We start from the raw sequence: 21,032 nt of genomic DNA, 5'->3' as shown, positions 1-21,032 counted from the left end.
ATTCTTCTGCATGTGGCTGTCCAATTTTCCCAGCCCCATTTATTGAAGAGACTGTCTTTTTTCCATTACATGTTTTTTCCTGCTTTGTCAAAGATTATTTGACCATAGAGTTGAGGGTCCATATCTGGGTTCTCTATTCTGTTCCATTGGTCTATATATCTATTTTTGTGCCAGTATCATGCTGTCTTGGTGATCACAGCTTTGTAATATAGCTTGAAATCGGGTAACATGATGCCCCCAGCTTTGTTTTTCTTTTTCAACATTTCCTTGGCGATTTGGGGTCTTTTCTGATCCCATACAAATTTTAGGATTGTTTGTTCCAGCACTTTGAAAAATGTCATTGGAATTTTGATCAGGATGGCATTGAAGGTATAGATTGCTCTGGGCAGCATAGACATTTTAACAATGTTTACACATTAATAAGAGGAGGGAGAAGAACCATATGGTCCTCTCAATTGATGTAGAAAAAGCATTTGACAAAATACAACATCCTTTCCTGATTAAAACTCTTCAGAGTATAGGGATAGAGGGAACATTCCTCAAGTTCATAAAATCCATCTATGAAAAACCCACAGCGAGTATCATCCTCAGTGGGGAAAAGCTGAAAGCCTTTCCCTTAAAATCAGGAACATGACAAGGATGCCCACTCTCGCCACTATTGTTCAACATAGTACTAGAAGTCCTAGCAACAGCAATCAGACAACAAAAAGAAATAAAAGGTATTCAAATTGGCAAAGAAGAAGTCAAACTCTCTCTCTTCACAGACGACATGATACTTTATGTGGAAAACCCAAAAGACTCCACTCCCAAATTACTAGAACTCATCCAGCAATTCAGTAATGTGGCAGGATACAAAATCAATGCACAAAAATCAGTTGCTTTCTTATACACTAACAATGCAACTGTAGAAAGAGAAATTAGAGCAATGATTCCCTTCACAATAGCTCCAAAAACCATAAGATACCTTGGAATAAACCTAACCAAAGAGGTAAAGGATCTATATTCTAGGAACTACAGAACACTCATGAAAGAAATTGAAGAAGACACAAAAAGATGGAGAAATATTCCATGCTCATGAATTGAACTGTCAGTTTTAATAAAGCTCACATACAGTATCTGTCCCAATAGGCAAAACTATAAACTCATCTTTCTTAATACCTGATTTGTATGTCTTATTTTCCTTATGTTAGCAGGCTAAATTGACTAGGAGCCTTCAGTCTGTATGGATCTGTGACAACATGGTTTGACTAACCAAATAGCCAGGTGGTTATCCAAGGTATTATCTCTTTATGCCTTCATTCTCTTATTCTAATTATCTCTTATAAAATAAAAGGGGTGTCACAGAAGACCCCTGAATAGCCAAAGCAATCTTGAAAAAGAAAAACAAAGCTGGGGCCATCACAGTTCTAGACTTCAAGCTATATTACAAAGCTCTAGTCACCAAGACAGTATGATACTGGTTCCATAAAGTAAAAGTGGTGGACTAGATAATATATAACACATACATAAAATAATTTCTCAAATTAACTGTTCATGTGTTCATGAGGATGGCAAGCTAAGGATGAGAATTTGCATCTTACTTCTTTGTACCCTACAATTGCTGTTATGGCCATTAAAGCATAAAAGCTTATACTTAGGGATGCCTGGGTAGCTCAGTCAGTTAAGTGTCTGCCTTCGGCTCAGGTCATGATCCCAGGGTCATGGGATCTACTGAGTCCTGCACTGGGCTCCTTGCTCAGCAGGGAGCCCACTCCTCCCTCTGCCTGTCATTCTCCCTGCTTGTGCTCTCTCTCTGATAAATAAATAAATAAAATCATCTTAAAAAAAACCTCATACTAAAGGAGGATTCAGATATTGCCTTTAATTTATTCTTTTATCTATTAATGTACTCACTTCTTTGATAAATATTTACTAATGATCAGTATTTATCAAAGAAGTGAGTACATGAATACATAAACGAGAACAAATTAAAGGCAATATCTAAATCCTTTCCTGGCACTAAATGTTATAGTATTATGGCTAGAATGTTCATAAAAAGTCTCCTTAGAGTGGAAACCCTTACAGATATAATTGAGTTAGCAGCTATTTTCACTGCTTCATGTCTGTAGATCCTTTGTTGGTAGTAGGTGACGCAGATCTGAAAAAGTAGGCTCTCAAACCCAATAGAGCTGGCTCCCAGCCTCAACTCTGCCTTTGACCTACCCATGTGACCTTGGACAAGTTATTTCATTTTTCTAAACTTTAGTTTCTTCATGTAAAACCTGGAGATCATAATGGAACTGATTTCAGAGGGGGTATTGCAAGGATTAAATGAAAACCCTTAGCATAGTTTCTGGCTCATAATGAGTACTCAGTGGGCTTAAGCTATTATTAAGCTACTTACAGTTATTGCTTTATAAGCTTTGGAGTCCAGTAACAGCGTCATCATCCTCTTCTGTTTCTCCACTGCCCTAGCAAGGCAAAACTCTTGAGCATTTTCATAGGAGCAGACATTCAACAGTACAAGTAAAGGGAAAAGAAGTAAACTGATTTGGACCACCATCGAGACAGATTAAATTCAACTCAGCTATAGAACGTAGCAATAACTATTGAGAGAATACATTCCATAAGGGTCCGCTTTCTCGTTACAGAGTGCTTTCATTTGTATTATTTTTGTAATCCTCTCAGCAAATCCAGGGATAGGTATTATTTTTATATCACTGTTGAGAAAATAGGTTTAAAAAATTAAAGTGATCTGCCTGGTTCTTAAAGTGACTGGAACGCCGATCTTTTGATTGCAAAAAAGTCATGTGACCATGACTCTGTCTTTGGAATCCGCAAACCAAATTCGTTCTATACTGTGAAAAACATCCCTACAGAAAGTGAGAAGTTCTGATCTTTGCCCATTTGTTTTATCCATGATACTCTATAATTCATTCTCTTCTCAGTTGTGTGGTGCCTAGCAGCTTTTACTAGTTAATAAGGACAGATATACTTTTAGTCCCCCAATTAAACACACACACACACACAACACTGATCAATCACAACAGGTGATCTATATTTGTTCTCTGTGCAAAGTTAGGCATTTGTGAACATTCATTACTCACTCATTCATTTTACATGGTATTCCAGAATAGTGTTTCTTTTTCTTCTATTTTTAATGAGAATGATAGTATTATATCTTTATTAGAATTATTTCTTTAATTTGTTTACATTACACAAATCTCAAATATATGGAAAAGTGCAGAGAATAATATAACATTCATGAACCTACTACCCAGCACATACATTAATATCGTGCCTTATTTGCATCATAATTTTTTAAAGAAAAATTATTAATTACTTTTGAAGTTAACATGAACCCTTCCCATTCACATTGGGGTTTTTGTTTGTTTGTTTGTTTTTGTTTTTGTTTTTGTTTTTAAAGATTTTATTTATTTATTTGGCAGAGAGAGTGAAAGAGCACAAGCAGGGGGAGCAGCAGAGGGAGAGGAAGAAGCAGGCCCCCTTCCAAGCAGGGAGCCTGATGCGGGACTCGATCCCAGGACTCTGGGATCATGGCCTGAGCTGAAGGCAGATGCTTAACCATCTGAGCCACCCAGGCACCCTCCCATTCACATTGTTAAGTTTTCAGACTAAACACTATAAAGTTTCTTACTCTGTACATCCTTCTGCAACTTGCTTTCTTTATTCAAATATGTTTTCAAGATTTATCCATAATATACAAATAGATTCTTTTTTTTATTTCAAAAGTTATAAAATGAATATACCACAATTTATTTATTCTGTGTTTGGTGAATATTTTATGTTGTTCCCAATGTTTTTGCCACTAGAACAATGTGTATCTTTACACAATATTAGCAGTTCTCTCAAGTACACTCACCAAAGTGGAGCTGCTGGGCCAGGTAATATGTGGATACTCAATTTTAATAGGTCTTCCCAAGTTGTTTTTCAAACTACAATTTACATTTTATTATTTTTTAAAGATTTTATTTATTTATGAGAGAGAGAGAACATAAGGAGAGTAAGAGGAAGAAGCAGACTCCCTGCTGAGCAGGGAGCCCAACGTGGGGCTCAGATCCCAGGACCCTGGGATCATAACCTGAGCCGAAGGCAGATGCTAACTGACTGAGCCACCCAGTCGGTTTTTACATTTACATTTTAACTAGAACATTTTATGTCAGAGCTTTCATTTTGTTGTATATTTACCAACTTCTACTATTTAAGTTTTTGACAATTTAATAGAAATGAAATGGTGTGATTTATTTTGCATCTCCTCAGTTATGGAAGTTAAACAATTTTCCATGTGTTTATATGCTGTTTGGATTTTTTCCCTGTTCATATTTTCAATTGCATTATTTGGGTTTTACTTATTGATTTATAGGAACTCCATGTGTATAATCAATATTGATCCTTTGTTGTCCATGTAACAAATGTCTTCTACCAATCTGTGTGTTGGGTTTTGATTTATTTATAGTGTATAGTTGAACAGGAGTTTTTGCTTTCTAATGTAGATCAGTTAATGTTTTCTTTCATGGTTTGTGCTATTTTATGTTTTTAAGAAATCTTTTTTTTTTTTTTTTTTTTAAGAGAGAGGGGAGAAAGGGGCAGAGGGAGAGAGAGAGAGATTCTTAATTGGCTCCATGCCCAGTATGGAGCCCAATCCTGGGCTTGATCTCACGACCCTGAGATCATGACCTGAACCAAAATCAAGAGTCAGACGCTTAACCAACTGAGCCACCCAGCCACCCAGCCACTAATTTTTTAAGTTAAGAAATCTTTTCTTAACTCTTAAGTCATAAAGGTTTACCTTTATATTGTCTTCTGAAAGTTTCAACATTTTGACTTATGCAATTAGTTCTTTATACATCTGTAATTCACATTTGTATATGATATGATAATAGAATTTCATTTTTGTTTAAGGATAGTCCATTGTTCAAATATCATTTTTTTCTTTACCATTTTTTGTGACTGAAGTATAGTTGACACACAATGTTACATAAATTTCAAGGGTACAATGTAGTGATTTGACAAGTCTCTGCATTATGCTCTGCTCACCACAGGTGTAGCTACCACCTGTCACCATACAGTGCCTCCAATACTATTTTTTTAAATTGTCCATTCTCTCTCACATGCTAAGTTTCAGTGTGCATATGGATTTTTTAGATGAAAAGCTGTTTCATTATTTATTTATTTTTCCTAGTCAGTATTACCATATTTTCTTTATATTATCCTCATATCTGATAGGGCAGTTTTCTCCCCCCCACACCTTAAAAAGTTGCTTTCCTACTTTTTCAAATTGCTTGATTCCTATACCTTTACTGTGAAGTTTAGAATTGGTGTGTTAAGTTCCTTGAACACTCTTAATGGAGTTTGGTTTAAATTTCATTGGATTTATAGTTTAAATTGATAGAAATGGTCTTCTTTAAAATATTAAATATCCTAATCTATGAATAAGATATCACACAGGAGTAAGGACAGAAAACAAGAACTCTTCCAAGGTGTTTTAAGCAGAAAGGAATTTGATGCAGGGGCTTAATTGCTGGCTAGGTTCCTAGAATAAGTATGTATTTGTTTTGTTTGTTTAGTTTTCAAATATATGGGGGCAGGGATTAGCTATTTTTTTTCTTTTTTCTTTCTTTTGCTTTTGCATTGTCATCAAAGAATGATATATATACTTTAGTGTTGGTTGAAAATATCCTCTGTGGCTTACAGGATCATCAATTTTAATGAATGTTTAATGAGAGTTTGTGAGGTTTGATGGAGGGCTCAGTCTCACCACCCTGAGATCATAACCTGAGCTGAAATCAAGAGTCAGATGCTTAACTGACTGAGCCACACAGGCACCCTGTAACTTTTAAAGAAACTGTCAATTTTCCAAAGTGCTTTTATCATTTGCATTCCGCCAGCAGTGTATGAGAGTTCTATTTCTTCCATGTTCTTGCCAATATTTGCTTGGATCAATCTTGTTAGTTTTAGCCATTCCAGTAGGTGCATAGTGGTATCTCATTGTGATTTTATTTTATTTATTTAAAGTTTTTATTTAAGTAATCTCTATACCCAATGTGGGGGTAGAACTCACAACCTGGAGATCAAGAATCGCATGCACCTCTGACTGAGCCAGCCAGGTGCCTCCATGTTTTCATTTCTTTCTATCTCCCTGTTGCTTTCTAGAGAATTGCCTCATAGCCACCTTCTTATCCCTTTATTTGTCTGGAACAATTTTACCTCTCTTTTAAAGTTCTGATTTTAGTGACTATTGTATTTTCATTTGCAGAAGGTTCTTTTTCCAATTCATTTCTTTTTCTTAGTGTCCCATTTCTAGACCTTCTTCGCTTTAGTTGTCAGAAATGCATATTGAAAATTACTCATATTGGCCTGTTGTTATCTGTAGTTCTTTGGTTCTGATAGTCCTGTTTGCACATCTGCTAACTCTCTCACATGGAGAGTTGTTTCCTCAGATCTTCATAACTCACTCAGTGTATATGCATCTTCCGTGGGTGTTGTTTTCTCCTGGATAATTCCATGTGTCTCAGTTGTGAAAGTGTCCCTGGCTCTGATTCCCATAGGATCCATTTCAATGGTCCTGAATCAGATTTGGTGTTAATTTATCTCTTTGTGGCTCCCATACAGTACAGGTAACATGAATTTAGGTCCCATCTCTGGCATACACTTGGGGTTCAGTTTCTCCCACTTGTCTTTTTATTTCTTTCTGCTTAAGGCTTCAGGAAAAGCATGAGCTTCCTTGAGGGCTCCATGGTGTATAGGCTGGGGACTTTCTGGTTTCCTGGAAATGGAAGGGGCAGATCTTGAGGATCTGAGGGATCCAAGCTTTATTTTTTATTTTCTTTAGAGGGAGTTAGGGAGGAGAGGAGAGGCAGAAGGAGAGAGAAAATCTCAAGCAGACTCCACACCCGGAGCATGTGGAGCCCAACTCAGGGCCTGATCTCAGGACCCTGAGATCATGAACTGAGCAGAAACCAGGAGTCGGATGCTTAACCTACGGAGCCACCCAGGTGCCCCAAGGGATCCAGGCTTCATGAAGGAGTCCCCCATCCAACCTCCCACCACCTACCGCCCACTGGCATGTCTTCAGTCCCTATGTGAGTATTAGGACCCCAGCCCCAGCCCCTAGAGCTTCTGTCTGTTTGGAACTTAGGAAACTCCAAATTCCTCTCTTCCCCACCTGTGTTCTGAATCCATTTAGATAGATGGGGAAGTCTGACAATGGAAATGAGCATCTCACCTTCACTACAATGAAGCAGTTTACAGAATAGAGGCAACAAAAGAATTACAACACTGCCTATAACCAAACTTGGCCTCTAGGCACAGACACCATGGGAAAGTCTCAATTCTATAGTATAGCCTACGCTCTTGAGTTTACTGTATAACCTAGGGCAGATGAGAATGCACATTTTCTATAAGTGGAGAGGTACCAGAAAGGAGCAGCCAGAAGGGCTTGATCCAGACATGCCTAGCAGTTCCTTTTTTTAAACTCATAAATCACCCCTCTTCTCATGAGAAGGAAGGAGCCAAAGAGTGAGGCCAAGAGTATTACTCTAAAGGAAGGAAGTTCCTCCACTGAGAAACAAGGTGGGGGGGTGTGGGGTGTGGGGGGGTAGTCAATGCCTTCTAAAGATATCCAATGTGCATGTGTCCCTGGCTTTCATTCTCTCTTTCCTTTCTGAAATCTGGTGTATACTCTTTATTTTCAGCTAAACTGAATATTTAAGACTATTTTTGGTATATTTTGCCCAGAATTTCCATGTTTGGGGCCAGGAGCTTTAGCTGTCATGTTGTTGGAAGTTCCTCTAGAGAGTGTTTTCACAAAGGAAACAGGATGGCCTGTGCTAAACAGGATAGGCAAGTGCTAAAGGAGAACAGGCTGATCTAGACCTCTCTCCAAGTGTTTTCTGGACCTTGGAGGTTGCACCAAATAAAAGCTATTTGCTAATATGATTCTTTCCTTTATTAACTATAATAAAGCAAACATGGGTATAGTTCTCAACATACCCAAATATATGTGTATTGCCTTGCTGAGTCTAGTAGGTAAGCACACTTTTAAACATGTATAATGCATGCAATTTGAATTTCTGCCTTATATGTCATATCTTGCACAGTGTCACTTACACTCTCATGTTGTTTTCATTAATCTATTGTTATACAGTGATAAAGGTGCAGCTTCATCAAAGCATATCTTTATAATGGGATTCCTTGAAGATATTTGAAAATAGTTCATAGCCCATGGGTTTTGATGAAATTGCCTTATTCAAGCAATTGCATTTTAGTTTTACTACAGTTTGTATAAAGAAGAGAGAACTTAAAAGGCATTATAAAAACAGTAGGAAAGTATGTCTCTAATCTCTTGTGCATTTAGTCTAGGAAAATACCACATCCCTCCTCTCATCCTCATAAAACAAGACAGAACCAGCACTGAATTGAATAAAAGAGTAACTTATCTATGCTGCCACATCTGATCTTATTTCTCTTCTTGGAAATTGGCATGAACATAGTTTGTCTTCAGGTTCAAGTCTTTAAGTTTAGAAGGAGAAACATTTCAATACAGTAATGTAAAATAAGTGGAAATTTTTATTGAACATTTAGTTACTTTGATAGGCATTGCCCAAACATGTGCAAACATGTTCTGTGTTTATTTTATGTAGTCACTTCCTCAATTCTCACTGGTTGCACAGTTCTTACCCCATTTTACAGATTAGAAAACATGAGTTTTCAGAATTTATTGGCGCCCACGTTATATTGTTTAAACTACCTCCTTTATCCAAAGCCAAATACAGTGTGCTGGTAGGACATATAGTAATACCCAAAGGACCTGAGGGAACAAAAAGATCTTTGAGCATTCAGTTTTAGCATCTGACCCTTGAATAGCATTCATGCTAGCATCTAGCATGCTTGAGATTTTCAAGCATATCTGCTCTGTCCATCTCACCTCCAGAGTTCACCCATCGCCTCAGGGACTTTCTTTCCCTGCCTTCTTCAGAGAAGGTAAAGGAGGGACAGACACCCAAGCAGGTTTGGAGGGTATGCAGGTGGGGAGGAGTATGAGATGGGCCCTGGAGAGGTTTCTGAGGTGACATTAGTTTCTTCCATTTCCCTTCCGTCTAGAAGCCTCTTCACTTAAAGACTAGCCCCTCCATCTTCCCCCAGATCAAGTCCAATTTTTTCTGATTCTACTTCCGTTCCCAACCTGGCTGCTCTTGATCAGCCCCGCCCACCTCTCTGCGCCCGCCCCTCCGTGACCACGCCTCCCTCTAGGCTCCTTCTTCGCCGTAAGTCCCACAGCTTCCCGTCACGCCTCTGTTCCCTGCCAATCACGCTGGACCACCCTCTCGGCCCGCCCCCGAACACATAGCCCGCAGGTCTGAGGCCTCCCCTGCAGGCGGAGGAGCCCGGGCTGTGGAAAGATGGAGCATACGTCTGGCGGCTTCTCCGGGGAGGAGTTCCAGAAGGCCTGTGAGGAGCTCCAGCAGTTCGGGCGGGTCGGGAACGACTGGCAACTGCTGATGGAGCACGAAGGCTTCAAAATCTACAGGCGGCTGGACGAGGTAGCTTCCGGCCCTCTGGAGGACGCTGGGCTGTCACTCGCCAGGGCCAAGCCTCCCGCGGGGAGTGCGGGGCTGTAGCCCTGGAAGTCAGGGCCTGAGCTGCTGGTCACGCAGAGCTGGGAGGAGCGAGCACGGGGCAGTGCCTGCAGCTGACTTTGCTCCCTGGTTGGGAGGTCATCCAGTTCAGCCTCAGTTCCGAGGGCCAAGGTGGGAGTGGACTGTTGGAAGTTAAGGATAGAGTTAAAATGTGGTCGGCTGAGTCTTGGCCCCCTGTACTTGCGTGCAAGGGACGTGGATCTCCCGGGTGGGTGCCGCTGGTGTGTGTGTGTGTTGGTGGGTAGGGCGAACCTTAGGGTTTGCATACAGGTGGAGAGGAGACTGGGCTTTTCGGAGACTAGGTTGGTGTGCAGGGTGACAGTGTGAGTGCGGAGCAGCGTGCCTGAGAAGGGAGCTACCATCATCTCATTTTAGTGGCTTCTTTTCGCAGCTGCCCCTTCTTTGCAAGGTGCACTTTATAATTTAGTCTGAAGCTTTAGGGAGAAAGATTAACTTAAAGGGTAGAAGGAATGGAGTTGGTTATTAAGCAAGTCTCCAGGCGCTCCCGGAGGCCTTTGAACCCAGGTAGCTAGCTATGCAGGTGGAAAGATTGCATTGCGCCTGAGATCTGTCAGTTACACCGTGTGGTGGCAACTGCATGGCACGCGGGTTAAAAAGTCACCTTTAGGCAGGGTAAGTGAAATCAAGGTTTCCTGGCAGAGGAGTAGGGAGGCATTCTGAACGCGTGTGCAGCAGAGCCCCCGGGTGTGACAAGATGACAAGAAGCTCACAGCCCAGAGCAGGCAGAATTAATTTCTGAGTGTAATTTCAGTTGTTGCCTTGGTGCAGAAGTGGATTTCTTTTCAGACAAAATCCTTTATTCTTCTGACTATTCCATTTTCCTTACCAGCCACATCCAGGCATTTGCCAGGTTTTGTCAATGCGACTGCTCAGACATGGCTGATGTCTGGCCCCCTTCCCTTCCCTTTTCTTTCCTTTGTGGCTGCCACTTTGGATGGTACCTCTCACCTAGAATTGCAGTGACCTCTTTAACTAGTTTCCTGGCCTTCCACCTCTGATCCCTTCCCTCCTACATGTTACAGTCTGCTCAAGCCCCTGAAGGAGAGGCTGTGGTCTTACCACTCCCCTTTCAGTGGCACTGTTGGTTGCAGAATTAATGCTAAGAATAACCAGTGTCATAGCTCACGCGTGGCCTGCTTTCTTATGTTCCAGGCACTGCTTAAGTGCTTTACAGGTATTGACTTAACTCAATCGTCACGTCAGTCTTTTTATTTTTAATTTTTATTTTATTTAAATTGAAAGTAGTTAACGTATGGTGTTTTATTGGTTTCATGAGTGGAATTTAGGGATTCATCACTCACATTCAACACGCAGTGCTCATCCCAACAAGTGCCCTCCTTAATACCATCACCCATGTAGCCCATCCCCCTACCCACCTCCCCTCCAGCAACCCTCAGTTTGTTCTCTTAACTATAGACTTTCTTATGGTTTGCCACCCTCTCTGTTTTTATCTTATTTTTCCTTGCCTTTCCCTTTGTTCATCTGTTTCGTTTCTTAAATTCTCATGAGTGAAATCATGATATTTGTCTTTCTCTAACTTATTTTGCTTAGCATAATACACTCTGGTTCAATCCATGTTGTTGCAAATGGCAGGATTTCATTCTTTTTGATGGCTGAGTAATAATAGTCCATTGTGTATATTTACCACATCTTTATCCATTCATCAGTCGATGGACATTTGGGCTCTTTCCGTATTTTGGCTCTGTGGATAATGCTGCCATAAACATTGGGGTGCATGTGCCCCTTCCCATCAGCACTTTGTATCCTCTGGGTAAATACCTAGTAGCCTCACGTCAGTCTTTTTTTTTTTAAAGATTTTATTTATTTGACAGGGAGAGACACAGCGAGAGAGGGAACACAAGCAGGGGGAGCGGGAGAGGGAGAGGCAGGCTTCCTGCCGAGCAGGGAGCCCGACACGGGGCTCGATCCCAGGACTCCGGGACCATGACCTGAGCCGAAGGCAGACACCCAACGACTGAGCCACCCAGGTGCCCCTCACGTCAGTCTTAATGTAAGATACTGTAATGATCACTTTTTTACCTCTACGAAAGTGAGTATGTGGAGAGGTTAAGTTGATTGCTGAGGGTTTGAATTAGGATCAGAGCTCAGCTGTCCACTTCCAGACCTGTGCCATAAATAGGCTCCTTCCTGTGTTCCCTTTCTGAGAGAAGGCAAATGCTTCCAGGTAGGCTATACAGATCTTTCTCACCTTATGATGGGTTTACATCCCGATAAACCCATCATAAGTTGAAAATGTCATAGGTCAAAAATGCATTTAATACACCTCACCTACTGAACATCATAGCTTAGCCTAGCTGATCTTCACTATGCTCAGAATGCTTTCATTAGCCTACAGTTGGGCAAAATCATCTAACACAAAGCCTGTTTCATACTAAAGTGTTGAATATCATGTAGTTTATTGAATAGTGTACTGAAAGTGAGAAACAGAATGATCATATGGGTGCAGAGCAGTTGTATCAGTTGTTGACCCTGTGGCTCACTGTCCCTGCCCAGCAATAGGAGAAGGTACCGTACCACACTTCACTAGCCCTGGGAAAGATTGAGATTCCAAATTCAAAGTACAGTTTCTACTGAATGCATATGGCTTTTGTGCTTTTGTAAAGTGGAAAAATTATAAGTTGTACTGTCAGAAATGGTTGACTTTCTGTACTGAACTAGTTTGGTCCCAACTTAACATTTCCAGCTTTATGTCCCTGACTGATCTGCACGCCCTCTGTCCTCTAGCCAACCCAGACTCCTTTACCCCTCCAATGGACCTGTGCTCTTTTGCTTTTGTGCCTGTGAGCTGAGACAGTGACTGGCTTTGTACTGTGTATTGTTTTCATTGTGTATTTTTATGTAGCAGGCCCACTTCTCTCTGGTGGGGAGGACATGAGTGGTCTTCAGAATAGTTCCCACCCCTATTAACCATACTATATGTCTTATTTCAACTGTTCTAGGGATGAAGGCAGTCATGGTACACTGATGTAAATTACAGGTACTCCCAGATAACTTCTCTAAGTTTAAAGGGCCATGGGATTCCAGTAGGTGTGCCCTTGAGCCTCAGCAGCTAGGATGAAGGGCCATCCAGGGCCACTTTGATTTCCATCTGTATTAAAATGTCAAGAGGCCCTGTTGGGTCAGGGTATGAGCCCTTTCCTAGAATCCATACTGGGTTCTAGCTTTTTCCAGCATTATTTGCTGCCTGGCCCACTTTGCTAAAGCCTCATTTTATTTCCAGGTTGACTCGAGTCCCATGTTTTACCTTCCTCCCGGAAGGGAATTCCCTCTAATTTCTAGTTAGGAAATCTTTTCATCTGAATACCACACCTTATCAAATGTGAAATCAACTTGTCCCACACTCTGTATAGACCTGCACCTATCTGACGCAAAGCCCTTTATCTGTCTTATGGTCCAGTGGTGTTTAATCTACCCTGCATGTTACCATTATATGTCTTTTCTTCCACCCACCCAAACCATTTTACCCACATGAGTGCATATGGCCTTGGGTCCTCAGGTCCCCAACTGGAGGTCACACCAGAAGACTGGGGCCCCTCTGTCGTCAATCTTCATCTTGATTAATCTACCTGACCATTTGTGCAGGTGATTCCAGGTGAGGTTTCTTACTGACGTCTTTGCTTTCTGGCTTTTTAAATTCCAACAACTGGGGTAAACAGAGTGGATTTATCTGGGACCCTTTAATGTTGAAGGGCCACCAGGGGGTTCCTAATTTTTGAAGGTGCTGCATTAAGGCTTTAGCCTCACCCCCATCAATATCTTTCTGCTTCATTCATCCTATTTCTTAATAGCCATCTAAAGATTTCAACTCTATTGAGATGAGTGCCTTGATCCCCCCCCTCTGTCTTTCCCCATTTTCTTGTTAATTACTCTAATTTTTCTTGGCATCTCTAAGACCCATAAAGGGAAAATGAGACTGGTAATCTGGTAAATCTTCTTGGATTACTTGAGTTTTGCAGCAGTAAGTTTACATGTAGTGCCCATGTGAAAGGGACCCTCTTTATAAAAGTATTTACCATGACTTGTGGAAGGAGCATATTCTTTTTTTTTTTTTTTTAAGATTTTTATTTATTTATTTGACAGAGAGAGAGCACAACCAGGGGCGAGCAGCAGAGGGAGAGGGAGAAGCAGGCTCCCCGCTGAATAGTCAGATGTAGGGCTCGATCTCAGGATCCTGGGATCATGATCTGAGCCGAAGGCAGACACTTAATGGACTGAGACACCCAGGTGCCCTGAGGACCATATTCTGTAGATGAATATCCCCATCGTAATAAAGCCAGTCCTACATCTGGATCACGTATAGCCATTTATGTTGGTCCTTGGTGAGCTCTGATGATCATCTATTATTACATGTTTTGAAAAGATTGAAATAAGTATAGAGGCATTTGAGTTTTCCACTGTAACAAATAAATTATATTTTAAAATTTAAAAAGGTTGTAGCTTTTTTTTTTTTTAGTAGATAATTCTGAATCATGTTCTTGGACAGATGGCTACTTTTGATATATAGTATTTTGATACTTTTTCATTTTCTCCTTTCCTATTTAAATCACAGAATTTTTGGACTTTGAAAGTTTCTTTGAAACCATTCTGTCCAACACCCTCATCTTTTCCGTTCATTTCTTTGCTCTGCTCTGTTTGCCTGCTCTGTTTCCATCTTCTCTTTTTTCCTCCTCATGTTGTAATGTTAATAACTTACCTTTACATGGTGATTTAATTTACAAAATGCTGTCACATATAAGATTCCTTTATCCCTATAAACCAATATGGAAGATAGGGACAGGCTTATTTTCCTATTTTACAGTGGAAATAAGACCACGAGTTGTGAAGTAAGCCACACAAGACCTCAGAACTAGTAAAAAGTATTGAACCAGGCTGCTTTGATAAGCTCAGCACCAAATTTACAGCTTGCTTCAAGGCAAGAACTACTCTCTCTTTCTGGAGACTAAGGAAAACTAGCCCAGAGCTGCCACGTGGTATTATGGGAAGAACATGGGTTTTGGAAGCAGATCGTCCTGGGTTAAAATCTCCACTATTTCCACTATCATTCATTTTTTTCATTCAGAGAATATTCATCTAATGCCTCCCATGTGTTGTTGCCCTCACAACACTGGGGATAAGCAGTGAACAGGAAGATGCACCTATTGTTTCAATGAATGAGTTCTTAAACAATGAATGACATTCACTGATGAGAATAAACCCATAGTATATAATGGAATGTTGGGTGAAAAATGCTATGAAGAAAGTAAAGTGGGATGAAGGGATAGAGAGATGGTATGGCAGTGGTGGCCAGGGGTGATGTGTTGTGTTTTAGATTAAGGGAATCTGGAGAGCCCCCCCTGCAGAGGTAACATTTGAGTGGAGATAGAAATGAAGTGGGAGATGGCATCATGCAAATATGGAGGAGAAATGTCCAGAGAGTGTTTGTCAAAGCTCAAGCACATTAGAATCACCTGAGGAGCTATAAAGACATGACCAAGCCCTATCCTAGAATCCCAGGTTTAATTGATCTGGGTTGGGGCTTGGGTAGTCCTTTTGGAAAACTCCCCTTTCATTATAGGGGTTGATCTACTTCTGTTTTCCCTACTTTTGTGTGTGTTTGAAATGTTTCATAATAAAATGATTTGTTGTTGTTTTTAATGTTATAGCTTCCCATGAGATTCAAATGGACATGCTGGGTTTTAAAAAACTGTAGTAGAGGGAACGCTGAGTGGGAGTCCCTGAGCCAGGCTGAGCTTGCCTTGTTTTCCAGGAAGAGCCAGAAGGGTACAGGACTGGGGTAAAGCTAGGGTTGGAGAGTGGCCAGGAGCCAGTCCCCACTTATTAGCAGGGTGATAAAGTTACTTTTTCTTGATGAAATCTCAGCTTCCTCATTTTCAAAACAAGGACAATAGTTACCTTTCAGGATGATATTGACCTCTCAACAATCGTGAAATGAAATGATATATGGCAGTGTGGTACTCAGACTTCAGCATGAAGCAGAATTACCCACAGGGCCTGTTAAAATTCAGAATCAGGACCCCACTCCCAGTTTCTGGTTCAGTGGATCGGTGTGGGGCATGAAATTTTGCATTATATTTCTTTTTTTCTTCTTTTGTTTGCGTTTTATTTCTAATCAGTTACCAAGTGATGCTGAAGCTACCAGTCCAGGGACTATACTTTGAGTATCACCGATGTATGGGAAGCATCCAGCATGGTGCTGGGAGACGGAGGGCGGGGGTTCTGATGTCGAGAGGAGGGGAGTGCCCTAGAGAAGCTGTAGAAACAGAAAGGTAAGAGTGGAAAAAAGGAATATTGTAAGACAAAAGCAATGTCCATTTGAAGGCTCACTCTTCTTGATTTTTAAGTTAGAACCACTTGGGAGTGAATGTTGACCTCTTAGTTGTGCTGAGAAGTCCCCCTGGTAAAGAAGGGCCACAGGTCACTTACAGAAGCATTCCCAGTGATCTACAGTCAGATCTTGTTGGAGCTTTGTGCTGTGTTACCATCCCAAAAGACCCTGTGACATGCCAACAGTCTGAAACCAGCCTGCCGAGCTTCACATCCTCAATTTAGACCAAGTAAATAGTGGTCTGAGCTGATCTGGTTAATGGCTTAACTTAATATTTTTAAATCTGAATGTCTGGCACTGTGAGAAGGGATTGCCTTGCATTGTGCTTTTGTCCTTAATAGGGTCTTCTAATCAAAGAGTGTGGTGAGGAGCAGACAGTTCTTTTCCAGGGACTGTTCTTTTCAATACTGTCCACTTACTGAAATACAAAACCCTGGCACTCTTGGGAAAATTGTGCTTAGCCAGGCTGGGTAACAGAAAGTTAGGCCTTTAGGAGGGAAACACAGATTTAACTCCCATGAGAACAGATTTACCTCAATGAATGAAAAGTTTCCAGTACCACCCCCACAGGTGAGATAAACGGATTTGCGTCATGAGTGTCTTCTTTCCCAGATTATAGGACAATTCTGCCCCCTTCTCTCACCCTTCTGCCTCTCTGCTAAGAGGAGTTACCAACATGAGTGATAGAACGGTTATTGAACCTGAGACACTTATCAAGCCATATTTTACTAGTGGGCAGGGCTGCCATGTTGAATGCCAAGCACCCATGTGTGGCACTCTTCTACCTGCTACAGATGGAGACTAGCTCTTCGGCTCTCTTGCTCATATTGTCTCTCTCTCCCTCTCCTTTTCCATCTTCCTGAGCACACAATGGGATGGATATTTCAGAGCCTCAGGTCTTCCCCTCCTCACTTCTCTCTCAGGAAGAGTATGTGGTATGAGGCTGTATGAGAATGTTGGTCCCAAGATTTAAATTGGGGGACTGAGGGGAGAGGGGTGAGTAGGACCCCCCCACTCTGTCTCTGGCTATAAGCCAAGCTTCATGCCTCATCTTGTCTTTCACCAAGTTCCTACATGGGGTTCACAGGAGGTGACTATTAATAAAACAAAACTCTGATTGTCATTGGGCCTTGCGGACACTTTGAGAGGGGAAGTGACTTGTCAGTAAGGATTTGGACATTCTGGATCCTTGGACATGATACCATACCAATATCAGGGTGAACCAGGGGCAGATCTGGAGCAATGTGGAGTGGAATATTGTTCTTGCTTGGTCTTCCGACCTGCTGTTGACATTAGAGTCACTATGTATGGGTGGAAGGAGAATTCTAGTGGGCCTCCGGTAGGAATAGTTTGTTACTTCACAAGCTCACTGTCCCTTGACATTATTTTGTGAGGCTAGTTTATCCTTCAGGGAAATTATGCAAATGAATATATTTTTATAAGAAAGGGAGCATCTGTGCAAATACAAACCTTTGAATTTTAGCCTGGGATTTTTACTGTGTTTTTAAGACCCAGAAAAGCTTAGAGATAGACCTAACAACCTTATCTTGCCATTTAGTTTAGGATAGACATGTTTCCATAGCTACCTTTGGGTTAATGAAAATTCCAAATTATTTGTTCGTGTACTCATTCAAGTGGTCTTTAGGACCTATTGTGTGCCTGGCATTATGCTAAGCCCTGGTGATACCTGATGGGTAAGACAAAGTTCATACCTTCAAGAAGCTTGAAGACAATAAAACAGGTACTTTCTATGTTATGTAGATCTGAGTTCCTGACCTATATAATTTTTTCCCTCCCTTTGAACATCTTTTAACATTTCTTCCATAATAGGTCTGCTGCTGATGAATTCCCTCAGTTTTTATTTGTCTGAAAAACTTTTATTTCTCCTTCACTTTTGAAGGACAGTTTCATTGGATATAGAATTCCAGGTTGGTGGCTTTTTTTTCTTTCGGTATAGTATATATTTTACTCCACTCTCTTTTTACATGGCTGGTTTCTTTCTTTTTTTTTTTTTGGTGAAAAAATTTATATTTAGATTTAGCCAGCTGGACTCAGTTTTAGATGATTCCAATTTTGTTGGCAACATCAAAAACATCATAGTCAGGAGCCAGTTGAACATATGCCTTCTTCTCTCCATCAGGCCTGATCAAGGTGTTGACCTTGGCCACGTCAATGTCATAGAGCTTCTTCACAGCCTGTTTGATCTGGTGCTTATTGGCCTTGACATCCACAATGAACACAAGTGTGTTGTTGTCTTCTATTTTCTTCATGGCTGACTGAATAGTCAGGGGGAACTTGATGATGGCATAGTGATCAAGCTTGTTTCTCCTGGGGACGCTCTTTCGAGGATATTTGGGCTGTCTCCGCAGACGCAGTGTCTTGGGTCGTTGGAATGTAGGTGACGTGCAGATCTTCTTTATTTTTGTGACTGTGGACGCCTTACAGCACCGCTTTCTTGGCCTTCAAAGCCTTTGCTTTGGCTTCAGCTTTGGGAGGGCCAGGGGCTTCCTTCTTAGCCTTCGGTGCCATCTTCGTAAAAGCTACACGGCTGGTTTCTGACGAGATGCCTGGTGTAATCCACATCTATGTTACTCTACAGGTCAATTTTCTCTTTCTTTTCTGAGTTTGAATAGGATATCTTTAATAATTTTTGGTATTTATCTGGTATGGTGTGCTCTAGATTGACAGATTTACTCTGAAGGGTGGGTAAACACCCACGTGATGCACAATATAAATATGAATCTTATGACACAAAGCTTCCTCTCTTATATGTGTCTGTACTAACTGTGACTTAAAGGGGTTTATTTTTCTCACTTAACAAGTTGGGCAGAGATCAGTAGTTGCTGGCACTGGTGTAGCTGATCAGTGATGCCAGTAATACGCTTGAGTCTTTTTACGTTTCCTCCTCCTTTTTGTTACCTCTTCATTACAAAATAGCTGCTACAGCTCTAAACATCCATATTCAGTCCTGCAAAGTTAGCTGTGTACATTGCCATAGAGCTTCTCTTAGCAAGAAAGAAGGTACTGTATGCTATGCCACATCTTCTGTTTCTTCTGGTCATTGTATTCTACACAAGATATTTACTGATTCTCTACCACTGAATAATTTTTATTTCATTTATAAATGGAGCATTAGAAAAGTATGCACCGTGTTTTACAACATGATAAAGAAATGGAGACATTCTTAGAAATGGTTTTCTGGAGGAGCTTCAGGAAAGCCAGTAACCTCTTGAGTAAACTTATTTGGAATCATTTACTGAAGTACTAGTAATTTTAGAGACATATATGCAGAACATTTATATTTTTAATTTTAAGGAGATCTTACAGATCAGTAATAAAAACTTTGCCCAAATCAAGCTGAGTTTCATGCTTTTTCCTATCAAATTGTTTGTATGAACATGGTACCCAGTCCTTTTGAGATGCTCCTGTGTGACTGGCAAGAGTATAAATTGGTACAAACATCTTAAAGGCTTTTAAAAAGCATAAAGAACCTTAAAATGGTAATACCTTCTACTCCAAAATTTATCTCTAAGGAAACTTTCCTAATGAAAAAATTAGAATTGTGGACCAACTTGGTCCATATGAAATGATAGAGTGTTCCAGCAGTATTTATATTTTTAAAATATTGGAAATGTTGACTTATGAGAAGAATTAAATTAGGTGTGATCTCTCTATAGCTTGTTAAACATCATTCCCATTTTGTAACATATAGAAGTATTTATGTGCTTAAATATGTCAAATATTAAACTAGGTGTTTGTGGATGATGGAGTCACAAGCCATTTTTTTTCTCCTTACTCTTTTTTTTGGCATTTTCCAATTCTCCTATAATGAATATTATTTCTACAATTATAAAAAATTAATTTTTTTAAAAAGACAAAATAAATATGTATGTTTGCTGAGTTCCTTTTTAGAAAGAAAGAATGGGTGAAAAAGTGCCTTGATCCAAGAATTTGGGCGGGCTGTACATTACTTGAAAAGAACATTTTACTGATAGTGAAGTGGTACCGAGCATTCTGTTCCTCTGGAGCCCTGGCATTTCTCAGTTCTCCACGAAGGGAGTGTATAAGGAAGTTGTAACAATAGTTCATTCTTCTGTATTCATGTAAATCACATCATTTTATTTTTCTCTTCCTAAGAGGGCTTTCTGTTTTTCTTTTCTGTGATGTGTATAGGACTGAGGTCACTTAGGGCAGTAACTAAATTCAGAAGGGGAAGGGAACCACTTTAAGGAAACAGTTTGTCTTAATTTATCCAGATAACCAAAGTTAACTCATGTAAACTGAGATCATTATCTCAACAATTACCCCTTCTGCTCAGTCAGTGTGTACAGAAAATGGGGCCCCCGTATGTTTGAACAGGGAACTAATGGTCTCTCTTCCAAAGTTGATTAGTAAACCGGTGGATATGTATAAACCCTCACTACCTTCCCCTATGTGTGAGGGGAGGGGAGAAGAGGGAGAAGGAGCTGTTTCTCCTGCTGTCTGCCCTTCCTTTGGGGTATCCATGGCACAGCCTGTGAGGGGTTCAGATCTACTAGTTTGTCATTTGCTGGTTGGAAACCCTTGGAATAAAGTCATATACTTTTAGGCCTGGAAGAGTTTTATGAATTCAGTTTCAATGTCATCTTCCATTTCTTACCAGGTACTTTAACATACTTACGAAGATTCCTAAACTAGGATGTGTTTTTCCCTGGGTTATGCTTCCTGAGCCAGGAAACCCTTGCTGCCTCAAGATCTCTGGAAAGCTTCACCATGTTTACCTCTCGACCTAACGTAACTCCTTGGCATTGGTTTTAAGAGTATCGCTTTATTCAAGTTCGGTTAGCCAATAACGTTTCTTTAGCGCATGGAAGAACACGTCATTCTAAAATCGTTTTTGTTTGTTTGCTTTTGCATGGAAATTAATCTAAAAACCTTTGGTTTAATCTTAAGGATAGAGCCTTTAGGCAAGGGGAGGGTCAGGAATTGTTAGCTGCCATTGGACAGAAAGTGAAATGTATAGCATGGCCCGCTCTAGCCCCGAACTC

At 40.6% G+C, this 21,032-nt stretch overlaps 1 protein-coding gene and 1 pseudogene across 5 annotated transcripts in view; one reads left to right on the top strand and one right to left on the bottom strand.

The window, feature by feature from the left end:
- Nucleotides 1-21,032, top strand: part of PCTP (phosphatidylcholine transfer protein) — a 255,791-nt gene that overhangs the window by 223,550 nt on the left and 11,209 nt on the right. Inside the window, exon 1 of one of the 5 annotated variants that reach the window (XM_035026793.1) lies at nt 9,285-9,542. The exons of 2 other annotated variants lie outside the window; for them this stretch is intronic. In XM_035026793.1, coding sequence (XP_034882684.1) covers nt 9,402-9,542 — 141 coding nt within the window. In that variant the 5' untranslated portion in view covers nt 9,285-9,401. Of the gene's footprint in view, nt 1-9,284; nt 9,543-19,282; nt 20,779-21,032 lie in introns of those variants that run through there. 2 more of the 5 variants (XM_035026792.1, XM_035026794.1) reach the window with 2 other exon arrangements.
- LOC118024728 lies at nt 18,063-18,534 on the bottom strand (annotated as a pseudogene).

Source organism: Mirounga leonina, unplaced genomic scaffold (assembly GCF_011800145.1).
Source record: "Mirounga leonina isolate KUSES-001 unplaced genomic scaffold, KU_Mleo_1.0 Mir_200, whole genome shotgun sequence".
In the NCBI taxonomy this organism is placed as follows: domain Eukaryota; kingdom Metazoa; phylum Chordata; class Mammalia; order Carnivora; family Phocidae; genus Mirounga; species Mirounga leonina.
The sequence above is the reverse complement of the archived record's forward strand: the minus strand, read 5'-3'. Positions and strand labels throughout refer to the sequence as shown.